Source organism: Haliotis asinina, chromosome 3 (genome assembly GCF_037392515.1).
Source record: "Haliotis asinina isolate JCU_RB_2024 chromosome 3, JCU_Hal_asi_v2, whole genome shotgun sequence".
Taxonomy (NCBI): domain Eukaryota; kingdom Metazoa; phylum Mollusca; class Gastropoda; order Lepetellida; family Haliotidae; genus Haliotis; species Haliotis asinina.
The window spans coordinates 26679307-26706350 of NC_090282.1; the positions used below are offsets into that span (position 1 = coordinate 26679307).

The following is a 27044-nucleotide window of genomic DNA, read 5'->3' on the forward strand; positions in this document are numbered from 1 at the left end:
TCACTCGCATTTCGTCCCTAAGGTGTTCCAGGAAGCAGTATGTATTTCGAAACCGTTGTACGTTTGTCGTTAGGTTTACAAAAGTGTCAAACATCTTGATGTATATATAAAACATTACTGCAAAAGATTATCAAGCACTGATTTTCCCCGGAAGCATGTTTCGTTAGATATAGAGAGAAATACCAATGAAATTCATATGAATGGATCACAGAGAATCAGTGATGACACCAATGTCCCCTTTCAGTTAATGCTATTTTGTTAAAAAATGGGATCGCAAACATCACAGTGTTCCTTCTGACAAATATATTTTTAAGTCCAGCTGCATGATGCCTGTGCCTAGATGATTGTTGTTGTTTGTTTGTTTTTTGTTTTTTGGGGGGTTTTTTGGGGGTTTTTTTTTTATAACAGAACCCAGTGACTGATGTTACGAACTCAGTAATGAAATCGGAATGTGATGAAATGCAGTACGCAGCAAGCAAATAAACGAGCCTGACCACCAATTACCTTAAGTCGAAAAGCGTAGGTCTCAGAAAACCACTTCTAAATCAGCTTTACGCCGGGTGAAAACTAAAATCGGACTTAAAGTTTGCACTGAATTCGTTCAGCGTATAGTTGACTTCCATTGATCCTTTAGGGAAGGTGACCCTTTATTTCCAGTGACTGTTTTTAGCATTCTCCATGAGGAACAGCTAATTTTTAGAGACCTTGAAAATCGATAACTTAAACATTATTATACATAAACCCGTGCAAAGCAAAGTTTGTAGTTGGAAGTTTCACTCTAATGAAATAAAAAAGCATTAACGGTGTAAAATCAATATAAAAATACAGCAGTTTTGAAATCAAAGATGGCCGCCGTAAAGGCATACGAAAAAAGTCTTGCGAACCTTGCGATTGGAAGAGAACGTCAAGCTGGGACACGAAAGTAACATCAGTTGAAAAACGTCACATTCTACCCTCTCCCTTAAGAGCCAGTTACAACATGAGAAACAGAAGGTAAATCGACAATTCAACAAAAAAAGCAACAAACCACTTCTGTGTAGCATAAAGTAAGATCATATGTGTTGAAAATGTCTTCACCAGTCATCGTGTATGACAGTGGGTTTGTTTTTACGCCGTTTTTGGAAATATTCCAGCAATATCACGGCACGGTTCACCAGAAATGGGCTTCACACAATGTACCCATGTGGCTGAATCGAACCCGAGGTGACGAGCGAACGCTTTAACCACTCCCCCAATATCCCATTACGTATGCGTAAGTTCGCGGAGCGCTACAGTTATAACAACACACACATACATAGGAAAAGGTTTTCATGGATTAACGAATTTAATCAGATCAGGTACACAGCTCAGCATTCAACAAATTTGAACACTGAATAAACTTTATATCTCGGAATTAAGAACCTCAACAGCAGTTGGAGTTATTAATATCATTCATGATAATGGCTATTTAATATTAAAATGAATTCGTTAAATCATTAGTATTCCAATGATTATAATTGGAACATAAAATGGACGTATCTAAACTGAGTACATGGTATTACGATTTGCATATTTGATAGAATCAATTTTAATTACACGAACACATTATAAATCCTTTTACAATTACGACAATTTGATTTCGACAGCTGCACTAATTGACTCTCTTTCAACAGAATGTGGTTATCGTAAATTCGTTGGAAAACAATTCCTGTGTATGACCATACGTGATAATATGATTCCGCCTCCCAAGCAATCTGTCACGTGCGATTCCATAGTCCATTGGGCATTTATTATGCATCATAGTATTGTTGTTAATTATTAATATGTAGTGACCGCCGGTCCTTTCATCATCCAGGAGCTTCGCTGAACTCAGCTACTAGGAAACAAAGGGGGTAATTTTCTCATGTTATTGCAATCTAAAATCAACTAATATAATTTCTGACTCATTATTATTATATAACCAGAATGACAGAGTATCAGCGGGTTTATCTGATAGACTGTGTTTCCAGTAATGAAATGTTTGTTCGGACTCTCCACGCAAAACAACCTTTCATGTAAAACGTATTCATCATTCCCTAGGAATCCGATATTTCCAACAGTCTGTGATCTATTTCATGTTTCAATTCACACGTTCTAAAGCCATCCAAAATTTTCGACCGAATCTTGTACTTTTCTTGAATTGTTCTTAATTAGCAATGACTCTTAGCATGGATTGTATGTTCAGTGATTGTTTCAAGACCAGGTGATTAAAGGCGACAAAGACTTCTTAAACTCACGCTAGAGATGAAGACTGTCATAAACTCATGGTAAGACATACTAGTTGTTCGGCCAAATGTCACGACCGCTTTGGTGAACGGTTCCTGGAATGAAAGCTTTTTTCTTGCAGTTCCAGGGTCCCTTGCAGTTGCTTCCTTTCATCTTTGGATCTATCCAGATTGAACATGGGAAGGAAGATGACAGTCCAAAAGTTGTATATTTTAGTTAACAAGTAAATAGTTCAGATTGACTGTGCCCAATTGATTACACGGTCCCTCCGACCTTACACCTTTGCACATTGCAATTATAGAGCAAAAAACACCCACTCGCCCGTTCTTTACATAGACTTCCAATAGTCGTTGCTCGCTGTCCACATTCCCCCTGCACAAGTTGACTCAAGTTGTGTGTAACATTTGCTGTTGCTCCCCTGTGTTCTGAAGGTTTCCACTTTTATGCTTTTGGTAGGACCTTTGACTGCACTGCTCGTTCGTTTAGCATGTCAGGGAGACATTTCCTCTGGTTACTGCGATCTGAAGCTAACGACGAACGTAAAACAGAAGCACCAACAATAACGCATCGATTTAGTCCTATGATTATAGTGTATACTAAGGGGATATGTGATAAACAACTGTATATGTCGACACAGTATACAACAAAAGATCAAGAGAAAGTATTCCCGTTGATGGAGGTTGTAGCTTATACCTGTATTAATCTCTGATGAAAGATATATACATGTACAAAGCTATGGGGGAATGATTAACTTCCCATATTGCCTGGCAATACCTTATTGATTCCATAGGATGGCTTTGGCATCCTGGATTTAAGATAACCCGGCTTATGAAATGACGAAAGGGCAGCATTGTGGACTATACGTTGATACTATAAATCTACATCCTTTAAAAATATTTGTTATCATAGGCGTTGCATGCTTGACATCTTGAAGTCTTCACGTGAAATGTTTCATTGACTCAAAATATCACGGAGTGAAATATTCAGCTGAAAGAAGTTAAGGATCAGCCGGTTATTTTATTCGTTCTGTTGTCAAGGGCTTAAAAGCTCACGTGGGCGACTGGGACGGTTTATCTGGTGTGTGGTGGTGTGTGGTCCTGTGCATAGAGCTCAGGTCACAAATCAGTTGAAATTACGCTGCGTTGGGTGTGGAGAGTTGTTAGATGGGTGACCGGGTCTGTCAACTTGACTGATAGTTTCTAGGACTTCGGTCTTGTCCCACAATGAAGCATGTGGTTTCACCTTAAGCGTTTGTTTCAAATTGCCTCTGGTCACCCATCAAAATATGGGTACCCGGCGGGATAGGTCATGCGACTGTAATTATTTCCTCTAGCGCTTTAGAGACAGCTAAGATGTGACGAGGTAATAATGAATTGTCTATTTGTATGCTCTTTGAGCATGCACCTGTTGTAAGGAGTTTTGTGCTATAGACGTACACATTATTATGATCATTATTATCATCTGTCAGGGCATGAAGTTCAGAACATCAGATTCTTTCTTGTAATAGAAGATTAACTCTCGCTATATGAAAGATAGTGTTTCTAAATTTCGCTTGTGTAATGTAAAAATATACTAACCCTGTTTTGAAAAAGTACTCGACAATGAGCTGATAATGATCCTTCCGTGACCGTCAACTTGAACCACATGACAGGTTAATGAAGTTCGATTTTGGGAGGTTCCACAGTACAGGAATCACTCCGATTCTGACGAAACATTACGTCATTATAAAGCAAATCTCCGATCTGTTTATCTATTGGTTGTTTGACAACACATTCATCAAAAGCGTTGGTCCTCAAATATCCATGTCTGGGTCAAACGAGCATGTGACTGACATCATGAGCATCGAACCAGGCATTTTGGTATACGAAGACCAACCAAGCCAATGACCATGGGCTGACCAGATAAAGGAATGACTAGTACTATACAAGCGATTGGGTTCGTACTCTAAGCCCACAAGAATATAAGCATTCGGGTTTTATCGTTGTAAACTCAACTGACATCTCCATCCTTTGACCCCCAAGCAAATGAATATAAAAAAACAGTGTAATCCTCAGATATCATCAGATATCTCAGTCAAGAGATGTCACCGCTGGCACTTATTCGTGTATATGACTGGCTGCATCGTATACGGCAACGAAACAAACAAATATAATCTGTAAGCAAGATATCGACATTCATCGATCTCCTTGTTATCTAAATCTCCCAAACAAATACTGCCCACAGTTATTAGAAGACAGATGGTGTTAATTGAATAATGATTACTTAGATCAAGTCAAACTCCTCAATAATTTAAACTGAATAATTTGCATGGCAATGCTGAGAGCGAAGGTGTTGATGGATATGTTTAGACACTGTAATCGCGATAACGTCCATGGTTTATCATCGACATGTGAAAAGCCAGACTAGACGGTCCTAACTGATCCCATTGTGGGTTTATCTAATCTTAAAGACTATTAACAGCGCGTCGGACGGCAAAATTTCCACCTTTGCCTATCGCCAGATCATAGGTCTACAGAATGTTTGGGAAAAACAGGTATCACGGCTAACAGAGATATCGGAGCTTTCTTGTTGTCTCGAACTGACAGTAAGCCGACGATATGCGAATTAGTGTAAGTCAGGTGACGGTGGTAGGTGACTGATGATAAAGCCCCAATTAGCGAGTAGACAATGCATGTTGCTGGAGAACGCTAGGTGGCTGTCTTTCAAGAACGGTTAAAGTCACGGCGTTCATCGTATGTTCCAAATCATTTCGTTGAATTGCAGGATAGATGCTTGTCTGATCGTAGATTGGGCTTGTAGTAATATCAAATTGTCACTCAAGAGGTAAATTAGAATGTCATTTTAATAATACTTCATAAACTCATTCACTCATTGTCTCGTAACCTGACGTCCGAGTTGGTACTCGCGTTGCATGATTGGAAGTGGACCACTGAAGTGGACAAGATAGAAACATCTTTATCACAATTACGGTACTATCTCCAGCTACAATCATAAGGCGTTCGTTCAGCACTGGATTCAGTGGACACTCGAAACGTCTTTGCAATATCCGAAAGTTCTTAAATTACATTCGCTGTATATCCGATCTTGTTAAAAGCGAAGTCGACTAACATCCTTCTAACGCACCACCACAGTCTCTCAATTTAGGAAACAGTTCTGCCGGGCATCGTTGTAAGACGGTCAACAATTATCCCACACGCAAACGGCCTGACACTTCATAATAGCCATCATGACAGTTTCCAGCAAATACATGCAAGCTCTAGAGAGCCCCGTTCCTCAGCGCTTAGGTTTCCAGGATGTTCCATCCATCGTGAGCTTTACCGATATGTAGTGTTGCTATGGTGTCAGGATTAGGAGCATCCACTGACATTTGCTTATTGCAAGTCTAGAGCATGAGAACCGTTGTAAATTATTATATTCCATAATGCATATAGCATGTTTGGTACACAGCTTTTGTAGAAATGAAATCAAATTCTACATTTTATGTCTCGTCGGTATTGTAATTTCGAATCTACTCTCTACCTACTTATTTTCCCGGGTGATATTTTCACACTATCGAAACGTACAGATATTTTATCGTTACCATAGCGAGAAACATATGCTACCAAAATGTTCGTATGGTGCTTAAATATTACATTAGGGTTCTCTCGAGATTGACAATCGGTGTACAACGTTCCCCAAACAGATACACACATACGCTTATCCATAGTGTCACTTTCCCATTTTCTGGAGATTAAATATTAATGCACTTAAATTCATTCTAACGTCGAATGAAAATACAAGGGAGTGATTAATTTACAGGCCGCGAGCCGTTATTGAATTTGGGGTGAATCTAGTCAATGCTTGGGGCTTTCTCCAATCAATTGGAGCTAAAGTTTTCATGCGGATGTTAGCATAGGAAAGACATTTACTACTCTTTCCGTGAAACAAATTTACAAACTTGTTGACGCATGAAAATTGGAATTTATTGCTTGTGTAAAGAACATGCTCTCGGTGAGAGTTTTGATTTTTCAATCTTGTTTATGTTTCTTTTATCATAGCTGTCCGAGTTGACGGGGATATATTGGAGTTTAATAGTTTATTTAATCAATTCCTTCGATCAACTTGTCTTTATCAAATAGAGACATAAATGCGTTCAATTCAAAATTAGTTTGTCTTCCAAATTCGAGCGTTCAGTGTTAAAACTGTTCGGGTTTTCATAATAGAGTGTTGCACTGAAGGGCGTAGCTTCAGTCAATTATCGCTTTTATCATGTAATGATTATCTATATCATGATGTTCATGATCTGACAATTACATCAGTTTAAATAACGCAAAAACAGGTGTCAGCTTCCTAACTGTGAGTGAGTGAATAACGTTTTCCGCCGCTTTTAGCAGTATTCCTGCGATGTCACGTGGGGGCGTCACACATTGTGCTTTGGTGGGGAATCGAACCAGGGTCTTCACCATGACGAATCAACGTTTTAACCACTAGGCTACCCCACCACCCGCTTCCCTGGATGTTCCCTTTCCATCAGCTATGAACACTGCTATGTTATTAATGACTTTCACAACAATGAAATGTAATGTTTAGTGCATTGATACTAGTGACAAAGTTAATTCATTCACAAGAGCTCTTAATATGCAGTTTAACAATATCTGATTTCTTCTTTATGAAATGCAACTTCAAACACGTTCTATCTATTAAGAGGTGCAATTTTAAACAGCATTACTAAATCGGTGAAAGGCGGTGGTCGCTTGGTGTTGAGGTTATTGTCCTTTTACACATCAGTAAACACGGAAGTTGAAATTAACAACATGCGAGCGATATCGTCCATGTCCGATCTCTCCCAATCAAGATTTCATTTGCCAAATTAAACGTCCACATAATCATAATTGGCCATATTATCACCCAAAGGGAGAAACCCACAGCCGTGGCCAGTTGTGTGGCTTTGAATGTCCTTTCAATTCATGGACGTGAACGCCAGATTAAATAACAACTGCAGCGAATTTAGTGGGCAGATGTGGATTATATAAATCACACTTCAGCCCGTCCCTAGGGAACCTACCCCCAGATTCCACTAGTTTTCCCTTCCTCTGCCCCTATCAATAACAAACTAGCGGGAGAGATACATACGCCACGCAGAGCCGCACAGCTCCGCCTCACGAATCGATCGCTTCCGCGGAACTTGACGGACGGGAGCCGGCGTTTGAAATAGATACAAGGCCAACGCGCGTGTAAGCGCGCAGACTTACTGTTGTGAGAGTTAAGGGGGCCACATGTTTGTCTTTCATTTTCTGTGCGATATGCCAAAGACGTAGGAGGACTATTTACAAACTCGGCTTCGTCCTCTGTTAGCATATTGCTAACCGTGGAACTATTTTGTGAAGGAAACTTTTGTCTTAATCCCCCGAAGTTTACACGAGGCCGAGCAGACGATACTAAGATGCAGAGCGAATTGATGTGAAATTTGTGACGGATTACCCTAACACCTCTCGTTATTGAAGTTATGAACAAGTCAACAAGGCGAGGCTTGAAACATGAGAGAACTTTTCCTTTTCTCCGCTTTGCTGCAATTAGGTAAGTCAATAGACGGGTATTCAATAAACTATCATCGCTTTGCTTAACCCCTTAAACGCTAACCATGACATTCATCTTTAACGTTTGTGCAGCCTTCTCGTTAAAGGAAATTAACCGTGGATCGTTTTGATTCCATGTTCATCATCAATAGTTTGCAATACTCTCACGTTATAGATCTCAGCTCCTATTAACTATTACTTAAGTAGAAATGAACTGCTTTAACATTGCATGATATTCTCCGACATTTCCAAAGCCAATTAAATAACAATGTTAATTGTCAGGTGAGGAGAATAAGGATATAAAACTGCCATAAACGCCGTTTTTTATATCAGTTATTATAATGTAAGATACTTCTTCCATTGCCTGTGTGTTCAAGTGCTATAAGGTTTAATACCGTAACCTTGAACTTAATGGAGTGGAATATCTTCCTGACAATAATCATGAGGAGAAGTGTTATAGATTTGGACATGTTGCCCATTCACTAAACCTTCTCAAAATCGATATATCATACGGAAGTCGCAAAACAGATGACAATGGCCCGCACAAGGGCAACTGGAAAAGGTATTAGTTCTCCACATTAATAATTATCACCACAATCTTGATTTGAGCATCGTGGAATCCAGAATGACGTTTTAATGGTAAATTTGGGAATGCTTTGTCTTACAATAGATAAGACATACTATTGAGATAATATCCAAACTACTGAGAAACGACTGAAAACATCTTGACTGTTCTTATCATTGAGGCGTTATTTTCATACACGGTTAATTAGAGTTGCCGATAAGAAAGATTCCTGATAACATGAAGTGGACACAGAAAGATATTAATATATTGATTACTATAGCATTGAATTAGCCGCGTCCGTCCTCCTCATGAAACAGACATGAATGAGACGATACCCCACGTACATAACAGAGACGATGGTCACGTGTATGAAGCTTGGTGGTGTATATGACACGTTAATGCATCGGTTATTGCAATGTACATGAAACATATGCTGACATATACGTCGAAACCTGTCATTCACATGACATGTTCTCATGTACATAACAAAGTGACTGCTACGAACACGACACAAATGACTGCATGTATCATTAATCATATCTTTTCCATGAAATAAACGAGTTGACTGCATCGTATGTTTATAACATTATCTCTTTGATCGACATTCAGTACATTTGTAGACAAGTCTTACATAGATATAAATCTGTATCGATTAGTGGCCGTGCTCATCTGTGCATATTAGTGGATAGAGGTGAATGATTTATCCTGTCTTTGGACACTTATCACCTCATATACACGTCTATATGAGCAGTATATAGGTCTTTGGACTGCATTTGTCAAACATAACTGACATTTAATTGTCTTACAGGACATACAATTATGTAATACATAATGCTTTGTCGATATACCCAATGAGAAATATTGTAGAAAATATACCTCTGAGGAAATATAGCCTAGTACAGCCTAGTATAATCATTGACTCAAATTTGTTATTATGTTCTGGTATGGTTTCGGCTCTCTCTCTCTCTCTCTCTCTCTCTCTCTCTCTCTCTCTCTCTCTCTCTCTCTCTCTCTCTCTCTCTCTCTCTCTCGATCTCGATCTCGATATTATAATTTATAATGTGACAGAGTACTGTATATATAGCTTAATGAAACTGATTTCACAAGGCTAATATAACCAAACTGCCTAATAAGACATTGTTAAATCAGGTATCCATTTCAATAAAGCGTCAATGTATCATCATTTAAGCAAGAAGCGTGTAACGCTTTATCGGTCACGTCGCATATTGTATTTCTCTTTCAAGCGTCTGGACGATCTGTTACTGACCAGTGGTCAGTCTGTGTTCGTGACATGTAATCCTTGCTGTATTTAGCAGTATTGTAGTCCTAAGTGGGCGACGGATCTTCAATTAAGTTGTCGTGCAGAAACGTGAAAAGTTCTAGTCAGCTCCGAATATATGTAATCAACGTGTCATTCAGGAACGTCTAACTTCTATACGTACAATTTTGTTCTCAGAAAGACATCAAGAACCTTTTCATGGAGAAACCTTCCACCACTGAACTTCTGTGAATGCATGAACCTTCTATAATTGTGTTCACTTAATATTAGAATATTTTGCCGCAATAAAACGCTGAATGTTAGTCATATTCAACAAAGATGCTATCCTTATTGTATATATTCCTATCAAATGAAAGCCTTTATTGTGTATATTCGTAAATCGGTTCAACGCTAAAGTGTAAAATCAATGACGTCAGATGGCAGTAGTGATCAAATTAGAAAAATGAAAACATATTTGGCACATTTTTCATTCAGTGTACTATGTTACATCACCCATATTCCACACTGGTTAGACACCTAAACGTTAACAACTTTACCACAAAACCGGTGACAAATTTGCCAGTGCATGTATAGAAAGGGTATGCTGTCGCTTTTTGTCCCTTCAGTTATCTGAGTATTTAAAGACATCAATGCCAATATTTCAGCAGTGATATCGTGATATCGAACATCCCTATTGACACAATGCTCTGATGCTCATTTGCGTGATGTACATGAACTCATCATAAGACTCTTAAAGTCCGTTTACCACACTTAGTCCGTTACTAACATGGACACAGTGACTATCAAACGGCGAAGGTGTTCCTGTGTACATACTCCACAAGGCAGGGTTTCCATACCTTTTCAAACCCCGAGGACCCGTTCCTCAGCCTCCGCCCATGCGAAAACAAAGATCTTCTATCACAGAATGTTTAAGGACGCTACGTCGAGGCTTGCAATAAGGTATCTGACCTTGCTATCTCAAAATTCCACCACTGACACAAGAATGTTTAACCTTTCCCCAAGAAAGATGTGGAAAAAGTAGCTTAAGAGTAATATCTCTCTGTCAGTTAGATAAACATTGCTTGCTTTCAATTTACACCAAATGTGCCTCACGTAGAGATAACCATGAGGTAATGGAAGACTTAAATAAGGAACATAGCCGCTTGTAGTTTATGTAACCTAATTACAAGTAAATGTTATCACATATATTGAACAGTTATGGTCAATATGCCTGAGTATGGTCTGATCAATCATGTTGACAATTCTGTATCGATTGTCAGACATGTTCATTGGTCATTAATGTCACTGTGAAAACAGACAATCAATCAATGCTGATTATTATAAGCTTGGACTGCGACTGTTATTAGCGTGCAGTGATTGCAACAATACCTTCAGAAAGACACCCGCTCAATGTTCAACAAAAGGTGTCTGGACCGGAATTGGCAATAAACCGTTTTATGGAAACACACATAGCCAAGCTCGCAGGGGATGTAGCCATTGCTCAAGCCTTCTCGAACATACAGAATGATCGCGATAAGGCTGGCATAAAATATATACTTATTGCTGGAACGATTTTGATTTTTTTACCTCTCTGTTTAGTTAATCTGAGACATTCCAGCGTTTTAGTTCTCATACGTAAGGTGATAATTCAAATAACTACTGTATCGGGCCAAAGATAAGGGATTTTTTCTTGGCACCGGATTGCTTGAAAGAAGCAGCTCGAACTATGAAGTCACGGTAGTAGAAAAATGTGATATCCCGATTTAGGTTCTCACTTTTCTTGCAACAAAAACTGAGTACATAAGAAACATCGACCCCATTGCTTCGTGTTGACTCCGCTCATGCTGAGATATGAAGGTTCAGGCACAAGCGTTGGAATTAAACCAACGTTAACCTTCTACATGCTGGGGTGAGATTCTAGATGGTATTTCAAGTAAGATTATGAATATATGCAATCTCTGCCAGTCGGGATCAAAACACCTGTCTCACAAGTGAGACCACTATCTTTCGATGGAAACATCATGTGGAAAAATGAGGTATTTTTCACCTACATTAGACGGATAACTTTCAATGTCCATTCCAACATCTGTGAAAAATATATTAAGGCTGAGACTGCTGTCAAGTATTGTTTTGGATTTTCAAGGCAGATAATGTGATCGTGAATTATTTATGCAACAGTGGCTGGTTAATATTTGTGTTGCTCTGTTGAACCGCTGCTTTTGATGGCATCATTAGTGTGATATATAACGAAGCCCTTTGGTTTTATGGACGGTGTAATATGAAATATTATTATGAATCCATTAAGATTTGATGTTGGAAAACCACTTTGGCAATGTGTTTTGTTCTCCAGTGTAGTGTTTATACGGAGTTCAAGGATAATTGAACGTGAGTGGCTGTTATATAGGCGAGATGGATTTCTGGTAGTTGTCACATTCCCTGAGTGCAGACAATGACATCTTGTCACATGACCAGTGCACCTACCACGTATTTTCTGACACCTTGATATATATACCACAACGTTTGACAAAGGTCATAGATACGGGGTCTTCTCCTATTGTTCAGAAGAAGAAATCACTGGGCAGTGAAAATTCCCTTAAAACACTTTTTTTCTCCCCCTGTGAAATAGTATCCGGGACCAAACGTGATGAACAACTATCCGCTACTTTTGACTCAACGCTGTCTATCTATCTGTTTATCTCTCTTACATTCTATCATCTATGTATCTCTCTCTCTCTCTCTCTGTATATATATATATATATATATATATATATATATATATATATAAACTCATGCAAATGAAGCGCGCACGCACGCACGCACGCACGCACGCACACACACACACTTTTTAAAAACTCTGTATTCGCCCCTGACAATTTATATAATTCTTTAAGTTGGGAAGGATACACCTTCTTATTTAAAAGTAATATGTTTCAAACTCTCAGAAGCATTATCGTTTTAACACAGTTACGCAGATGTGGTTTGGGTAGAATTTTGGAAATGTGCTCCTGGTATTTCTAATGTTTTGCTCGTTACCCTTGGGCCAGATTGATCCTCGTTTTGTTTTGACTGAGGCTGATGTGACTGATGGAGAAGGCTCCAGTGATGAATAGGTTTCATCAATAGGGAGATGCTCTGTAGACAGGCTTCATACTCCCTTGCATACCTGTGAGGACTTCATACATTCGTATACTTGCACAAACGCATATCAAACGTATCCTTGAACAAAGGGAAAGGAATAACCAAGGATGATTTCTGGGGATACTATCTCTCCCTCTGCATATCTGTCTTTCTCTCACCCACACTCTCTCTTTCCCTCTGTCTCCCCCTCTCTTTCTCTTACAGTCGATAAATCTCCCACCCCCACCCCCTACCTTTAAAACACATTCAATATCTCACTCCCTCTGTCTGTCTGTCTGTCTGTGTGTCTCCGTTGTTTGTCCTTATCACAATCACTCTATTCCCCGTCTACCTCCCACTTACAATATGTCATCCCCTCTTTCCATCAAGTCCATCCTCCATGTCCAGTGATAATGTCAACCAGACAACTTTCTCCCAACACGTACACACACAGGGACCATCAGCTTGTATCAACCAGCCATCCCGGCGTTAACGATCTCCAGAGGTGTGTACTCACTGTACGGGGAGTCAGTCAGGTATATGCCTCCAAAACGTACAACAATGGGATATGATAGGGCACTGACTGTAACGTTGAATACTGTACCCATGTGGATGTTGTAACAAGTGAACGCTGAAGCCGGTATGTCACACATCTACCTCTGAGACTTACCGCGTCAAATGAGTCTAGACTGCAATTGGTGCTATATTTCTGAGCATAGAAGCAGCCCTAATAGAAGGATGAGTAATGTTGACAATGAGCACCAAGCACTGTAGTACTGATCGATGAGGTACAGAGAGCAGATATCTTATTACAGACGGAATAGCAACAAAGCTACATCTATACTATTTATGTGGTTTTACACCGCTTTTAACAATATTCTAACAATGTCACAGCAAGTGACACCAGGAATTGGTTTAACGCATTGTACCCATGAGGGGAATCGAACCCGGTTCTTCAGCGTGACCAGCAGATGCTTTAACCATTAGCCTATCGGAGCACCCCTGTACTATACTGTACTTTTCAATTTATAGTAAATTATAAGTCTCTTTGGCAAATCCTATTCGGGCATTTGTGAAAATGCTGACAAATATATAGAAATGTTTCTTCCTCAGCTGCTGAAAGCGTGGGATAATATTTACTTTTTTTCATAACTTGAAACATCTTGGACATTTCATTGTTGATATCAGGTCGGAAGCAGCACTTTGCAAAAGAAGGCTTCAACAAATGGCAAATACGCCCCCTTGTTCTTAAAAACAACTGACTGATGTCAAAGGCACACCTGCCAAGAGAGCTCTATGTTAATCCTTGATTGTGTTTGATGAGATCCCGGGACGAACATTCCTTCATTGTTGTAATACATTCTCCAAACCGCCTCACACAAAATTCACATCGCCACGTTTGTAGAAATGGAAACAGATTGATTTAAATTAGGCGTTTTAAACCTTGGCAACGATTGCCAAATCGTATCCGTCTTGGCGTAATTACAAATCGACAACGTGCAATTGTTTCAGCATCATGTAGGTGTTCTTAAAGAGACGATGACGGAGAAAGTGCCTGAAAGAATTAGAAGTAATCGAAGCAACATTCTATGGGTTCTGGTTCCCCGTGTAGTTCAAAGCTCGTTTTACAGTAATGCGGGCAATAAAAACTCCCCCCAAATAGCTGGCCTTTTTCCATTAGACGCCATTCCGCTCGCAGTCAAACGGCGTATTGTTTAAATGTTTAAGTACTCCAGAGCAGGTTTCTTACGATAAATATTGTCTTGTTTAGTTGCTGTAGCGTCAGTCCAAAGGCACTTAATCTACGGATTTTTCTGTTGAAACAATTTGTCCTCTACTCAACGTACGGACTATCAGAGTATCGCCTGGTCAATTGACAAACCGTTTGTGTGAATAAACAGCTAGCAGGTACACACAGTGTTCAACAACTAAAGTCTATGTAAACTAGTTATTGGTCGTTAGTGTTCTAAGTGTTCAATCACGTCTCATTGATACGCTTACCATTTCTGTATATGTTAAAACCATTATAAAATGAACAAATGTCACGGGAAGTGATTTAGCAGTATAAGCACTGCTTCGATATTTACAGAACGTCAGTTGTAATGTTAATTACGTTATATTGCAATACAAGTATAAAATCGGATCTTTGTTCAGGTTTTCTTTGAAGGATGTTGTTTTTCATTTTCTACATCTCCTAAAATGTTTAACGACGCTGAAAGTAAATAGTCTCCTCCATCAGTCATTCGATGATAAGATCACCTGCCGTATACAGGCGCTAAAGCGGTTTGTACCTCTGAGTCAACACGCTGAGGTTTACAAGATGAGGTTTATGGTAAGCTGGCTGACATCTTCTACAGACGCATGGCACAGACGTGCTTATGTATTTAGTTGTTAGATCCCAAACGTTTCGTTATACCACAAATGTCTTTTGATTGTTGAGGTGCCTTGGCATTGCATGTACTTGTTCCTTTCAGCTGTAGTCGTTTTAGTAAGCTGTCAATTGCACATGTTGAAGTGGTCGGGTAGAAGGTGTAGCATCAGTTCGAGCGGTCAGGAGTAGAAAGACTTACTAGTACAGAAAGACTTACTATTACTACTGCTGCTAATACGCTTAGTATACGTAGCGCCAAATTGGCAGTAGATTTATGTGTTCGTTGTTTAACGCCGCAATAAGCACTATTCCATCTATCTGACGGCGGACTGAAAAACAATCGAGTCTGGACCAGAGAATCAAGTGACTGACAACAACAAATTGGCATGCAATGACATGCTTATCAAGACATCATGTTTGTCCACAAGATCTAATACGACGCCCCTTACCATGGGTGTTGAGTGTTGAAAACTAATTCTAACATTAGAAGTTGTAGCAGTAGTAGTATTTGTATCAGCAGCAGCAGCAACAGCAACAGCAGCAGCAGCTGCCGAAGTAGTAGTAGGGGTGATGGTGGTATTAGTAGCAGTATTAACAGTAGTAGTAGGAGGAGGGTCGATGGTAGTAGTAGTAGTAGTAGTAGTAGTAGTAGTAGTAGTAGTAGTAGTAGTAGTAGTAGTAGTAGTAGTAGTAGTAGTAGTAGTAGTAGTAGTAGTAGTTTTGTTGAAAGAAGCAGTACAATATATACCCCAGTTTCAAGTTGAGGTGAATTGCCAATACCATCATCATCAAGATGTGATGTCTGTATGTGGCTGTATAAGTCTCTGCCCATAACCGGAGAAGTATCTTCGTCGGTCACTCAACAAAGTACAAGCGACAAAAGCCTATCCGTGGTCTTAAGAAATCTGTTCAAAAAGGAAGTAAATAGCCCAACGCTGTATTACCCAAACTGTTCATAACGCGAAGGAACACACACCCACACCTCCATGAGGAAACCCGATATGCCAATATACCTTCCCGGAGTGATGTTGTTTGACAGGTCAAGATGTTAACAATTATCCCCCGCTTAAACCAATCGGGGAGGGAACCTGACGTCAAATGTAGCCGACAACACTCAATGCTACGTTTGGTGGTAAATCATTTGTCTGTTTAGTGCAGTGAATGAACGCACATGGGTATTGTTTATTTGGAGATACTTCAAACGACATGGCTATCGCCGAATAAACAAACTAAGTGACATTAAAGGCCCATTCAAATTAACCTAACCTTAACCGAACAAACGTCCGTAGCTTGAAAGGTATGAATTCGTCTATCAAGATGAATTTCAGCGAATAATGTTTCTTCAACATGTTAGATTTTATTCAAAAGGTTTGCTCATCTGTAACCTGCCGGATCAGTCTTTCCGCCCCTTTAACTGAAAATCAGTTATATAGATTCATGTTCATTTGGTAAAATAATATGAAAATGCGTACAGATGTCTTGTTAGCTTTTGTGCCCTACTGGTACAAATGTCGTAATGATCAATTTGTTATATTGCCATATAATATTTGTTCTCTGCTTCAGGCAATGTCGCTTCATGGTGTTTGTGTTTGTACTAGCTTAAATAAATACTCTGTTCATACGATAAACCTGGTTGCGATCAGACATCATTATTTTTCAATTAGATTAGCAGAAAATTGTATAAATGATTAGGAATTACGTTGTTGTCTAAATACACTTTAGAAGGAAAACAATCAAAAACATTTGTAGAAGAAACAAAGCTTTCTTCCTTTTTTCACGTGCTTTCGACTTTGGTATACTGTTTCGATGTTCCTATTTGGCCCTAGTAGTTTTGAAAAGCTTTGATAAAGTATTTTCATTTTGTTTAAACGAACCTGTAATAATCCCAGTATAGCTCACATCTGGCGCAATGCCCAGGAATGGCCTTACGTCATTCAGACAAGGTATGGCGTTGAATTAACGCTCCCACGTTCCAATGATGGCCCGGAAAAGCATATGCATCGTGTTAAACAACACCAGCTACATCCAATTTCATGTGTTGCAAGAATTTTTAGATAATGCACCATATTATATTTATGGTTCCTTTCCGATATTACCTTGGTTAAATTGCACCCAGTAACGTGTAACTGCCGCGTGTGGTTTGAAATCTGGTATACGCTGTGATCTCTACCATACCGTCACCAGTTGTATGCAGCCGGTCTATAGCTCACCCAAGATGATATCAACACAGTGTACATGTCACCCCCTAGTGTTATACAGTGTTGTGTCTGTACCCCCTCCCAGCATGAGTGTCTCTACCATCACCAGTTGCAGATAAGCAGGGACGATGTCCATATCACCCTGTAGGACCATGTCCTTGGTACATTGCCGTCAATCAAACGCCACTATGGCGACTCACGGGGGGTTGATTGGAGACTGGGTTCCGGTAATGAATGAAAATTAACCGCCATGTAGATTCGAATTGATTATTTTATTGCTTGATTGGATTAGATACTTGGAATTTGGAGTATTAAGCTTTCATGATGAAAGGTAATTTAGAATTAGCACTGGGAAAGTTAGGGTACTTGTTGAAAGTTCGATAGAGAATTATAGACGCGGACACAGTATCCCGTCTCTTCTCTCCAGACATGGGTAAGTCATTGCATAACCACAAACAATATATTCTCCACTCAGTCCAGAGGGAAAGAAAAACACATTATTATAAACGCATCGTTTAAAGTGTTATGATGAATGCGCTCGCGACCTTAGAATGCAGCAGCGTGCATTTTGTGTCACTGTTCAAATGGTATAATATTTACAATGTATAATATTGAACTATCATATAACATATACAAAGGTTCATTCCCATTGATGGCGCCCACCTTATTGTCCTTACAATTCGTTATGGCGTGCTGTAAATCCCTATTCTACATTATCGTGTCCAATTTTTTTACTCCTTATACTAAGATATAGTGTCCACTGTATATCCCCTATGTTACGGTATAGTGTCCTACATAAGATCCTTATACTAAGCTGTCGTGACGTCTGTAAATTTGATAGCACAGTGTCTTCCAATGGTCCTTCCGCCACATAACTGGAATATCGCTGTGAGAGGCGTAAAACTAACTCACTCAGACTCCAGTGGTCCATATGATACATTATGGCATGCTATGTAATGTCCGGTTGAAATGTTTAATGCGCTACAGATTTCTCAGTACATTCCACATGAAAGATTGCAGTGACATTTTTCCTGTAACATGACGAAAAGGTTGCCCAGACATATGAAGGTGCCACATTTCGCTTCTTTCTTGGGAGCAGCCGAGACCCATGACTGGTTTGAATTCATCTTTACCCGATTTAATTTCTAGGTTTGTTAGCTTCATTAAACTCTGAGGCCTGAGACCTATATCACTTTCTCTTAAATTAAGCTGACACAGCTAAACATTTGATCAAAATATATCCAATTAGTGGTTTACTTACTCCTTTCAATAAATTTAAGGTTCCAAGATGTCAAATGCACAACCCAACCTGAGGACCATTTTGGCTTGTCCTCCTTTGACCTTTCAGAACGCAAGACCACCACGACCCACAAATAATATTATTTAGACTGATTTCCTCCAGTTGAAAAGAAGACGTTTTCTGTCTAGAGAATCGGTGAATAGGCCAATCACTTTAGAATGACCTAATTTACGCCAATCTAATTGTGCAGTGACAGTACTCTCGTAAAGTGTGATGAGCGCTTGTGACGGATCTCTGCTGGCAATGTAACGATGTTGAGGTGTTCACAGGGGTCACCATCCCCATCACACCACTAGTTGAATAACGTTCCTAATTTTCTCACACCCTGAGATTGTTTCTCATAGAGGCTTGATATACTACGTGTTATCTGCCATATTTCAACTCTGACTGATGCCATTACTAAATTTGCGCAGCCGCAAACGTATGAGTGATAACGGCTGGGACTGAGCCAAGTCAAGGTTTTCGAATTTGACACAAGAACGATTTCGCAAATTCCGATAGACAAAACTGTAGATTAGATGGTGTACGGTAATGATCAAGGCCACAGACATGCCAAATTACTGTAGACACGTTGTACCCCAGCTGAAGTAGGCGTTGTATCATGTGACCAACGAATAGACTAAATTCACATACATGACTCCGTTGGGAGGGGTTACGCAGGATGTTAAGCTAGAGCGAGAGACATAACTTAATTGAGATGGGATGTACGAGTAATATAATAGCCAAAGCTGGGTAATCGTTATCTTAAACGTACAAAATATGTTCACGGTTGGGTACATTCCGATTGTTATCTCATTCGAAGCTTCCATAATGATAATCGTCATACTCGGACCTGCTGAGGTCTGGCGTCAGTTATACTAGGCCATCGTATTTAAGTCAGAGACAACACTTCCGTGTTGTTCATAATGACTGAAATGTGACTCTTCCTCACCCTGGCTCCAACGTAGGTGGCGCTATCAATATAAGTGACTGTTTCGATCTCACTTTCATTCCGCCATGTTTAAATATAAAATTTTGAATTGTACTATGAAACGAAACACAGGAGTGACGGAGATGAAGATTAGAGATGAGAGACAGTTGGCTTTCATTTCCACTGCCAAACATTACAAGCAACAGTTCTTGTCTCCATCTCCGACTCATTATTGATGGACACGGTCTCATCGTCTCGCTCTTTACAGCTAAAGTACACATCAACGATAACCAGCAGACTCAATTGTACTGGGGTAACGTCCCTTTAACCCGGCTCGTACATCACGCACCTCAACGGTGTTTCTATTCCTTATTCCCGACGGTAAAGGTACCTTTTGGAAATGGTCCCAGGAACTGGTGAATTCAATCTTGACTGAATCCAACATGTTTTCTATAATTCTTCAATTTCAATGTACTAGGTATCTTTTAGCCAACTGCCCCATAGATACTACAATATATTAATTCCACTTGAACTATTTTCAGGAACTGTTCAAAATATCTGCATAATATGATTTAAGCGTTAACCTCGCTTTAATCAGGACGGTTCAGCCTCATGGCGATGTTCATTTAGGGCAAAAGGACTGATGTAGTTACAGTCGCTTTGTAATCTATCAAGTTCTGTTCACCACTGGTTGCAGATGCGTCTTTGAACTAGGGGAATACTTGTATTCTCAGATAAGGATGCATTGTAAAGACCACAACCATATGGGAATTGCAGATTGGTTCACTTCATTATCAAATGTGATCCAGATGTACTGACTTCATTAAGCCATGTTCTGGAAGCGGAAATTGGTGATTGTGCTTTAAATTCCGTGTTCTTTTGGCTGGAAACAGGCATGGGGCAGCGAATTGGACATAAGGTGTTATCAAACAGTTGTGGCGTTCAGTTTAATGAGAACCCTGCTGATATTGATGCCGATTGCTCTTTCTACAAGCCTAACACACCTTATTTCCCTCAAACGCTAGTCCATTCTACATAATCTTATCATTCAATTTACCCAATATATTATTCAAGTGACTGCAATAGAAAAAACAAAGATCAAAGGCGACGTAGATAATTGATGACAATCGTACATTTTCTCTTATTTGAAGAAAGCTGCAAGTAAACAGCTCACGGTCGAATCACCAAGTGGTACTAAGTACCGCGTTGCCCTTGTTGATACAGTTGATGGGTCGACTGGACCTGACTGGGCTTCGTCTGGCAGGGTCCTCAGACTCCATGTTACAATGTCCGAGTAGGTGAAGTGGTTTTACCTCTGTCTAGCACAGTCCCTGTCATCCCACAAAGAAAGTGGAGTAAATTAAGTCGCGGACACTATCAATCTGAATCCAAGTTCATCAATTAGTCCATTGGCTTGCCATCACAACTCTGTCAGTCTTGTTTACATAGTCCGCAGTTTGTGCCACTTAATGAGTTTCCGGGTAGGCGATCTGATTTGTACGGGGATGGAGATCGATTGTTAAAATGGGAGCGAGCCGGTTTGATAATTTGTTTTCCGTGAGAGACAGGAGACCTCCGTGTTGAATCGTATTGACTTATCCCGTGCTTAAGACATCAGAGAGAATCCTACTTACACAAAGAACCACCAGCCACGTTGCACGACCCTGCTTAAGGTAATGCACGTGCATTCGCGTCACGGAGATTATACATGTGACAAGTGACATCTTTTGTGAACTACGGGTCAGCTGGAGTTGAAAGATGACGATGCTATTCATCTGGTGATGTTGGTTAGATCCGGAGGCTAAGGACGCCAAGATCGGTTTACATCAGTCGACACGCATGGCTGATGGATAAACACATGTTCTATCTGCGGTTTGACATAAGGCTTTTCTGGCCGGAAAGTGTTGACACATGTTGGTAATGTCTGTTAAGGCTGGAATTAAGTTGACGGGTTACTTCCGCATCTGCGATGACAAAGCCCGAACCCTTCAGCGTCACGACTACAGAGGGAATCTGTCACATTTACATGTTAGGTCAATAAACATGATGAGAATTATTCGACGAGCTGATGGGATACATTTGTGCATTACATAACAAATCTGATATCAGGTGAATGTTAATATTCATCATGTCCTCAAGGCTAATGTCTCTCAAGGATATTAATATATTATCCCTTCGATAAACATATAGTCTCTGAAATATATATATATAGTTGTGTATTAAGTGGAATAATTTGATTCTATGATGGGAAGTTATGTATTCAAGAATCATTAAATATCTCTAAATCAGGCAGTGGTAATGGTCGAAGAGATGTAAGTAGAATGGCGGGGATGTCTTACAAGGTACAATAGGCTATTGTTTACCACTAACTTTAGTAACTTATAACCGGATAGCCTAGTGGTAAAAGCGTTCGCTCGTCACGCCAAAGAGTTGAGTTCGATTCCCCTCATGGGTACCATGTGTGGCCCATTTCTGGTGTCCCCAGTCGTGATGGAATATGCGCAAATCATACTCACTCTCTCACACTAACCGTAGTTCTTTCGATTAAAATGTACAGAAAATAACCAGATGGTTGTTTCACAAAGCCCTCGTAAGCCTAGTATCTCGTAACTTTTCTCGTTACATTGGTACCTCCTGTGTTATGGTATATGAAGTAGTGATGCTAGGACGAAACTTATGAGATCTTAAACTTACGATAGCTTTGTGAAACGGGCCCCTGGACAGTTCAAACTGATCACCACAGCTTGCTTTATACGTAGCTAGATCCGGGTTAGTCTTGATCTTCAGTAACCATGCTTGTCATAACGGGATCGGGTGGTCAGACTTGCTTGACACATGTCATCGTATCCTAATTGCGTAGATCGACATTCTTGATGTTGATCACCGGAATGTCTGATAAAGACTCGATTATCTAGAGAAGACCACATATGGCTGGAATAGTGCTGAGTGCGGCGTAAAACTAAACTCACTCACTCTGAGGGAGGGAGTTTTAAGCCATTCTGAACGGTATTCTATACAACGGGTAGTTAGCTCGATGTTTGATGAAAATTCTGAAGTGCTGCAAGTCTTAGACATTTACCACTGTGGTGAGACCCAATACCACTGGTCTTGAAGCTGGAACCACATTTCGGAGCACACCGAGGCTCGAGCCAACCGACATAGATTTCTAGGGTGCCCAAGGGAGGCAACTGTGCGTAGCAAATTTTGCGGTCTTTATATGCCCGAGCCACCCATTTCTTGTGTCAATTCTACTGTTTACCGTCAGCACAGGGATAGCGGAATAGCCAGGTTCGATTCCGCACATGAGTACAGTGTGTGAAGCCCATTTCTGGCGTCCCCTTCACGTGGTATTGCTGTAATATTGCAAAAATCTGTAAAACCATATTCACTCACTAACTTCCACATACTGCAGCGAGTCAAACTGAAAGTCTTTTTGAACAGTATTTAGTTACAAAAAAGACGCAAATGAAACCCTCATTCACTTGTTGATATAGATAAACCAACCATGAAAATCTTGGATTCGAACAGACGGCTACTGGCATATCTACCTGGCCACGTTGATAGTTGTAGGTAAGTGCTGTCGTTATATAGCCATTCACGGAACACTGCGTCTAAGAAAAACAGAAAATAGTTCACTGTCATAGCGTATGATTTCAGTCCAAATATTGCATCGTGGTGAAAAACTTGGGATCTACTTCACAGTAACAGCAACTGCGTTGTAATAATGAAAGCATGGATTGTACAATTTGAAACAAATTCTCACGCTGTTTGTGTGTCGATCGCGACTAATAACCAGAGCTATCCGTCTGCAGATGTTTATGGCCAAGAGACCTCGACTGTCTCCCTACACATCCCAGCTTCATAAACAGGAATGTAACTTCACATGTGGCTACCATGTCGTATTGAACAAGAGCGCAGATCAAAATCTGTTTATTCAATTTCTTTACTTGCTTTTATAATGAATAATTTCAGTTTGAAACGGAGCGTAACAATTATGCCTTTATTACAGAGACCGTTTTTGTTATACAGTACTAGTGTTATCTGTTGTTATGAACTGGTTTTGAAATTGGACGAGTTTTATTTGATATGGTGCCTTGTAATACAAATCAGTGACTCAGTATGGGAGTTTTCTTTTGTTAAACACAAACTCCACCAGCTGGAGAGAGAATTTCCGAGTTAACGGTTGGATACTGACAAGAGAAAGGTTTTGTTAGTGAGACTCAAACAGTGTGCATAGTTTTATTTCCAGTTAGTTATCGAATCAGAAACAGTTATTGATTATTTAACTTAATTATCTCAGTGTCAACATGAGATAATCATGTTTGTTTTGTTAAAGTTTCGTTTATAGTGTCAAAATTCGATTACAAACAATCTATTTCCCATTAAAACTGGCGAGAGGCCGTCATGACGGAGATGACCTCACATACAGCTTTTTAGTGCCGCGCATCCTTCCAATCTATAACGCTCAGACAAGAAGATACTGTCTGTACAGGAAATAGTCATTCAAAATCAATAACAGCACTTTGCGAATCGTAATATTTTACATACATGGCATGTTTTGCAATAGACTAAGTATATTTTACCCTTAAAAAATTGTAACATCGGTATTAGTATAATTGAAGTTTTCTAAACCAAACCATACAGTAAGATGACATCATTCTAACCAGCTGTAACTTGTTCAGATTACCATTTGAAAAAAATCCATCGCATCCATGACAACTCAGAGGAATATATTTTGTATTTAATGATTTCACAGATTACACATAAGGTTTTGAAACAAAAACTGACCTGAAACAAAACTAAATATATATTACAAATTTTCTAAGTATCACAATTTAAATAAACTTTGAATATATAATGTCAACGCCCGTGAAAAGTAGCCTCTTTTATCTGCCCAAATATGTTCCGTTGTGTATAAAAAGCAGTATTGTGATTAAAATAGATGCAGTTGCATTTCAAACATTATAGTAAGAATGATGTATTGGCTAAATTACAAGATTCGAGTATTGCCATCTTGCCGTGTGGTAAACGAAGAGATAGCTTCAGCCCTAAGCGCCTCTCCCCCAGCACTTGAGTGTCACCCCCGGGGAGTCGCGGTGAGGGGCAGGGTATCGCTTGGTATTTACTTTACTATGTCAGGTTGAACAGATGGGCCGTGTTATGACAAATATTAGGGACGTTTGATAAGAAAATATTTTGACAAAGTTGATAAACGCCCAGCAATATACACTTCAAACTGTCTGAGAATCTAATCAAATTTGACGAGTTTAAGGAGAAAGGGGTAATTGATATGAACACTTAAGAAAATAGACAGCTGACGAAGTACGTGATAATGTTTGCCTTAATGTAAAAGATAGCATGTAATTACACTACTGTCTCGTTTACATTTTATATTCGTATTGGTGGAAAAAAACGTTTGTTTTAATGTAAGATCCCTCCGAAGGAATATGCCAAATAGGTTGAATTTTTGTAGAGCTGCGACACACAGCGAAACTTTAATGGCAAGAGGATTACATGTATTATAATTGTGCCTGATTTGTTTTCTATTTTTTATCAGCATTCATTTTTCGCATAGTTAAGCAGGTATGTTATGCCTGATTGTAAAACTACAGGCTTATTCCTTGTATTAGCACGAGATAAGATAGGAAGTAAACATATGTGCAAAATACCTACTGCATTATCAAATGGGGTGATTAGGCATCTGCGGGGAAATACAAAAAGTGGGATTTTGGAATTAAGGCAACCTTAAAGGAAAGCACTGGATGTTATTAAAGGAACATGTTCCCTGACTGGGGCAGGAAATGAGCTTGGCAAGCGTGACCTCTCTGCCTTGGATGTCTAATATGTTTATGCTAGCTTCGGCGTAAATGTTGTCTCAGCACATATTTGCTATTGGGTTAACGCCGATTTTTACACAAGATTAAAGTCAACCATATTGATTTTTAAAGTCACTCGGGAACAAATTAATTAAAAAGTGAACTTCGACAGAGGTAGCCCCCAGGCAACATCCACTAATTTCCGTATTTTCTTCATTCCAACTTTTAGTTGTTGGAATTCACCATTTCTACATTCCCCCTTTCGGTGACTCGCACGGCCCGTGTTTGTCATGCGATACACAGTCCGATACCGTCTGTCATGCCAATATTTCCTCCGCCCATATTTCATGTACACGTTTACAAACCGTCAAAATAAACTTTGGAATATTTAGCCTAATTTGTTGTTCCAAGATGGCGTCAGGATATGACCTTGCGGGACAGGTAGACGTATCAACCAAAGCGTCTAATTGTTGTTTATGGATAAATATTGTGACGTTAGCCTCCCAGCTAACCCAGCTCATTACAGTGTAACTTTGTTCTTCTCGTTACATTGAAATATAAACCTGTTCTGTGTTTGGAGGTCGGCTTATTTGTTGACAATTTGTTATCGAGGTTAAAGTTTACACAGGCATGTGTAGCCATGATTTACGTGTTTAATCTTTCGCGAGTGAACTTCGAACTTGACCCGATCCTCTCGTTACTGTAACATGTCAACTGAAAAATAATATATTCCGAGTTCGTTTTAGGGTCTTGAACAGGTTTGATTCTACCCTACGCGAACTTCAGTCTTGACCCAATCCTTTGATAACCATCGTTTCTGCCACCTGAAAAAAAATAGTTCGTGTTCGTGTTAGGGTCTTGCACAAGTTTTTGATTCGGCCCTACGTATTGCTATTTCGCTTGAGTGAAATGACAGATACATAGTGTGGGAATATATTCTGGACAGTGAATTGATTTCTAACACATGCATCGGCTGGAAACTTTTAGATAAGATATATCATCTTACAAGTCATATGGGCTTTTGTTCATAAAGTGAATTGCAAGTTTCAGTGTGATTGAAAAACGTCCATTTTAATATCATTATAAATGGATTTTTCTACAAGAATGAACAGATTTGTACAGCAATTTCGTCTAAATTAATCAAAGAATTCAACTGCAAACACAGCTCACTGTCGCAACTAGAAGACGTTCACAACAAAGATGAAGTCGACATCGTTAATCACGACGCTCATTGCCATTTAGAAGCTCGGGAGGGTGGAAGCCTGCCAAGGGAAGTAGGGGTCCACAATGGTCCTTGTGTGGCTTAAGAGGCGTGTCTCAACATGGCTCCTGGTCATTTGTCAACCGCACATCTCTCCAGGGTAAAGTCTCGATACTAGGAAACCAACAGGTCACTCACATATGTCATCCCTGGGGTCCCCGTTGGCATTTGTAGTTCTGTTCCCCTTCACATCATCCCCTGCCCCAGGGAGATGAGAGACTTGACTTAGACAAACCCTATCATTTCCTTTCTTCACCTCTTATCGCTGCGCTGATTGTGGAACGGGCGTAATTTCGTGTGGCGCTTTTGACTGTTTTATGTTTTAAGCATTTCTGTTTTTCTCTGTTGAAATTTATATTATTTGATCTTCTCTTACGTCTCCCTGAAGGTTTCAATTCATTACCAATTATTATCAAGAGAACATTCTGGAGGATACACTTCACATCAGG

The 27044-nt window shown here is 39.7% G+C and overlaps 1 protein-coding gene across 1 annotated transcript in view; it reads left to right on the forward strand.

Moving 5' to 3' along the window:
* The first annotated feature begins 7395 nt into the window (after positions 1–7395).
* LOC137277745 (lachesin-like) overlaps positions 7396–27044 on the forward strand; it is a 72153-nt gene continuing 52504 nt past the window's right edge. Inside the window, exon 1 of the mRNA XM_067809657.1 lies at positions 7396–7800. Within this exon, the coding sequence (XP_067665758.1) occupies positions 7761–7800 (40 nt within the window). The 5' untranslated portion in view covers positions 7396–7760. The remainder of the gene's footprint in view (positions 7801–27044) is intronic.